Consider the following 5000-nt stretch of genomic DNA (forward strand, 5'->3'; position numbering starts at 1 on the left):
GGTGAGAGGGTGGCGCGGGGTGTTCGATTCCGTGGTTTACGTGTTACTCCTTGATGTTCGTTTGTTTTTTCTTGTGTTCGTGTTGTTAAGTGTGCGTCCTTGTTTCTTTCGTAAATGTTGATTTGTCTTTTTATTATAATTAATGTTATTTCATTGTGTTTTATATTATTATTTTCATTATCCTTAAAATTATTGTTATCATTATTATTATTATTATTATTATATGTTTGTTATTATTATATGTTTGTTATTATTATTGTTATTGTTATTATTATCAATATTAGTAATATCATTATTATTGTTATTGTTGTTGTCTACTGTTGTTGTTATTGTTATTGTTGATGTTGTTAGTGGTATTGTTGTTAGTATTATTTCTGTTTAAATTCTCTATTAAGATTACTATTATTATCAACATCCTATTATTCATGTTTGTTTCATAATAAATCCCCTATATTTTTGACAGCCAGAGGTAGCTACAAAGTACAGCTCCATTATGTTTAAAAACAAAACTTAATAAACCAAACAAAACCTGAGGTAAATAAAAAAAAAAAAAAAAAGTATGATTATTAACAATATTTCTAACAGCAAAGGTAATGTTAGGTCTTTAAAAAAAATCCATAATGATATTCGTTTAAATATGAGCCGAGAGCTTGTAAAACATTTTAGATATTTTTATCACAACAACCTTGATTTAATTTAAGCTCGTTATGTTTCCTTTCGCTTGTCTTTTGTTTCAGATTTTGGGGAATTGTTAGTCAGATTTTTGTTTCTCTCTTTTACCGACTAATGCAATATTTTTCTTCTTCTTTTTCTAGTTCTTTGGGTTTATTTTACAGATATTTTCGTTATTTCGCGGCTTTATATTGTGTTGCGTTTCGTTATTTCATTTTATAGTTTGTTTTACAGAATGGAACGATGAAATGATAGCGTGTGTGTGTTTGTATTTTATCTATATATATGCATATGCGGATATATACAAATATATATACATATATGCGTGCGTGTGTGCGTGTGTGTGTGTGTGTGTGTGTGTTTGTGTGTGTGTGTGTGTGTGTGTGCGTGTGTGTGTGTGTGTGTGTGTGTGTGTGTGTGTGTGTGTGTGTGTGCGTGTGTGTGTGTGTGTGTGTGTGTGTGTGTGTGCATATAGGCATACATGCATGTATGTATGTATGCATGTATGCTAGTATGTATGTATTTATGCATGTATGCTTGTATGTATGTATGTAGGCATGTATGCTTGTATGTATGTTTGTATGTATCTGTGTGTATGTGTGTGTGTGCGCGCATATAAATATATACATATATATACATACGCACATGCATATATATCATAAAAGCTTGCCGACGCTTTATGAAATCCTCGCTCTATAAAATCCAGCAAAAACTCCAACCGATTTCTGCGTAAGGAAATTCGCACTTTTTTTTGATAAACGGATTTTGTTTTTCCTCAAAAGGCTCCTCTTTTGTGCCTCTGACACGCCTGCTTATCCAACCCACATTTCCAGCTATTTGTAGTATGTAGTTATGTCTTTGCTGTTGTTATTTTTGTTTTTGTTTTTGTTTGTTTTCTTTTGTTGTTGTTTAAAAGATTATCTGTTGCTGGTATGTGCTTGTTATGATTCATTTTATTGCAGTGATTTTGCGTTGCAATTATTTTCATTTTGGGATGGTATTTCTTTTTTTGAATTTTGATTTTTTTTTTAGTTATTTCGTTTTCTATTCAATTTTGTCTTATGATTGTAAGTCGCTTCTTTGTTTGTTTGTTTCTGTTATGTTTTTGTTCGTTATCTTGTCCCTCCCGACACATCACACACAGTTCTGGTAAGGTCAAGTTAATTTTACAAAAAACTTTCGTCTATTTGGATGCTAAGAAACTTACCTCACCCCCCCCCTTCCCCTCACTCTCCCCTCCCTCCCTTCCTTATCACTTCACTCTTATACTTAAATAGTAATAGTAATCATTAAAAATATATGTCCTAGAATTTTATTCAGAATAAAGGTGCATGCTTACTTTAGATACTTTAGATAACGGTTTAGAAATCTGTCTCTAATTTGGCCTCAAGTTAAAACCATTTTAGGAGGAAAACGCAAAGAACGTTTCTCTCTTTCCGTTGTTCTACTAATCATTTATCTCAAGAACAAAAGCGAAGCGAGGAAACGTTACGTAAAACGTTTTCCCTTAAAACGTTTTCGACTTATCTAAGCCAAATCTTTAAAATTAATTGCTAAAAAAAGGTATATCGTTTAGATGTCTTGTCTTGTTTGAAATCGTCCTTGTGACATCTTTTCTTTTAACTAATAATTTAGATACAACAAATATTTGTAGTTAAATAATTTTAATTCATTGTTTAAAGGTCGAGAACTCATGATGTAGTTAATAGATTCAACTTAGTCACTTAGTTTCTATCACTGAATTGTCTATAGTCTAGTTAGCATGACGATAATCTAGTGTTGTAGATTTCAGAATTACATTGATTTAAAAATGTTAGCAAATCCATAGAATGAGTGTCATGCCATACCCCTTTTTGTCTGCATGGAAATGCCCTTCTCGACAAAGTGCATCTACCTTGTGTAAGATTCATTTTAATGGCCCTAGGACTTGGTAGATTTCAATAATATTCATTGTGTCATTTTGAGGAACAGAAATGATAGTTTTCACAATGCTGGATGTACGATTGACCTTTTGGAAGGCACGCGTTCTTCGGAATCGTTTCATTCTGGCGACGATGTAATTCTGAAACGTCTATCGTACATCTGGTTTTACGAAAATCATTCGTCTTTGTTCCTTTGTTTCCCTAGACAAACATGTTCCTCATAAAGTTACTGCATGACTTCATCTCCGTCGGCACGCATGTTGCCACATGTAGACCACCAGGTTATCGCATGACCTTGCCCCTGTCGCCATGCATGTTGTCCCGTGGTGACGCCCTTCCCTCTCCCGCCCCCACAGCGCATCAAGCACTCGCCTCCCCGGGAAGTCCTGTACTCGGACCGCGCCTTCAGCGAGCCTCGGTTCGTGGGGCGCGCCCGCTCGAGCAGCTATGAGTTCGAGCCCTTCCCGAGGCCGAGCTCCCTGGAGGAGGGCGACGTCAGGATCTTGCCCTTGCACTACAAGCACCCCTACCGCCTGCCTGTCGAGGACGAGGTAATCCCGCCCCACGAGAGCTCCATTTGGCCCAAGGGAGTCAAGCACTTCAACCTGGTCTCGTCGTATGACCTCATGTGCGGATTCCTGGGCCTTTTGCCGCCGGCGTGGTATGGCCACTAGCTCCCTCCCTCCCGCCGGGGCGCGAAGCCACACTGGGAAGCCCAAGCTCGGGCCCGTGAGTCCATAGTAAAAGAAAATCCAAAAATCTGAACTGCACCGCCTCCGGGTGTGGCTGGAACCGCGTAGAAGGAAACGCGCGTCTGTACCCTCCATCGCCGGACTTTTTGTTTTGTTTTTCTTCGCTTTTTTTTTTACATTTTTACACTTCAGGAACTCGTGAATTATGGATTGAGCGTTAAGATGCGCATGAGCATGTTCTTTTCTAACAGGGGAACGTAAAGGCAACAAATAACAGTGTTGGAAAGATCGGTTGAACCTTTGCACGTTTTCATCGATTTTTTTTTTTTTTTCGACTCGGAATGATTTGCGCTTCTCTTCGAATCTTCCCAAATCTGATTCTTAAATTCTCTCCCCAATAGTATTCATAATATAAGTCGGCCTTTATCAGACTTCATGAGATGATGATTCCTCTTCTTCAGCTGTTTGCAACAAATGATTTAAAAATGCTTGATTTTTCTTCTTGTCTCCAAAAAGGAAAAGCTGAGACTGCACAGACCTTGCCCGCCTGTGCGCCGAAGGTCGTTGACTCTTTTCTCTTGTCCGGCAGCGGCGGAGATGCTGGCTAGTAGACCCCGTCTGGTACCCGAACCCCTGGGCGTGGGACAGCATCTGGGTCCCCCCGCACGAGAACCGCTCCCAGCCGCACTTCGGCTACGAGGCGTACCGCCAGCTCATTTTGAAGTACCTCGAGCTCAGGAACCGCAAATACACCGTGGTCCTCCGGCTCTGCCCGCTCCACCAGCACCTCCTGGATGACGGCAACGGTGTCCTTGTTTAACGACTGCGTGGTCTTGCCAACAGGTGAAGCAAGAGCCCCGAGTGACGCTGGCGGCGCTCCACCCGTACCGCCTGCCCGTCGAGGACGTCCGTGTGCCCCCGCACGAGAGCTCCGAGTGGCCCTCCTCCGTGCCGCACTTCAACCTCGTCTCCTCCTACGACCTCATGGTCCAATTCCTGGGCATCGGCTGCAAAAATTGCTAACGGGCGGCGGCGTCGAATGAGGGGCATGATGGGCAAATTGGCTATGAGGGGCATGAGGGCATTGGGTTCACGGGGGGGCGTGATTGTGTCAAAGTTGTCAAGGATGTCAAAATTGCTAGTCTAGGGCCTGTTTTTACAGATAGTTCTCTTCCTTCATCTTCCTCTCATTCTCTCCTTGTAGCGATCACTCTGCCTCGCCTTCTGTCTGTCTCTCTCTGTCTCGTCAACCGAGGGCCTGTGTGCACATTGTTTTTCAGTCTTTCTTCTCTTTCTCTCTCTTTTATTCTTCCTTCTCTTTCACCAAAATCTATGGCAATGGTTCCCAAGCCGGGGGAGGGACAAAGGTCTTCTTTATTGTTGTTGTTGTGATTATATAAAGGAAACTGTGACGGAGAAATGTGCGAACGTTCCAGTCATGCATAATCATGAATGCAGGAATATTACCCTGTATTTTATTCAAGATCAGTCATCTTATATGTAAGAAATCTTATCTGTGATCGAAGAATGTAAAGCACAAAACGCAATCAAAAAAGTATACATATATTAATGAAAAGTATGTCTTTTTGTTTTTTTTTTCATCATTCTTTTGTTCATAATTGCCTACCTTCGCCTATCCACAGTTATCATGAATTGTCACAGTCAGTTTATACTGATGGTCCCTTGTGTATCATAAACAAAATCTTTGGCATGT

The 5000-nt window shown here is 40.3% G+C and overlaps 1 protein-coding gene across 1 annotated transcript in view; it reads left to right on the top strand.

The window, feature by feature from the left end:
* The window catches only part of LOC113817769 (uncharacterized), a 25798-nt gene that overhangs the window by 20536 nt on the left and 262 nt on the right, over positions 1–5000 (top strand). Inside the window, exons 2-4 of the mRNA XM_027369862.2 lie at position 1; positions 2951–3145; positions 3876–5000. The exon at position 1 is cut by the window's left edge and continues 226 nt beyond it; the exon at positions 3876–5000 is cut by the window's right edge and continues 262 nt beyond it. Of these exons, the coding sequence (XP_027225663.1) occupies position 1; positions 2951–3145; positions 3876–4106 (427 nt within the window). The 3' untranslated portion in view covers positions 4107–5000. The remainder of the gene's footprint in view (positions 2–2950; positions 3146–3875) is intronic.

Source organism: Penaeus vannamei, chromosome 42 (assembly GCF_042767895.1).
Source record: "Penaeus vannamei isolate JL-2024 chromosome 42, ASM4276789v1, whole genome shotgun sequence".
In the NCBI taxonomy this organism is placed as follows: domain Eukaryota; kingdom Metazoa; phylum Arthropoda; class Malacostraca; order Decapoda; family Penaeidae; genus Penaeus; species Penaeus vannamei.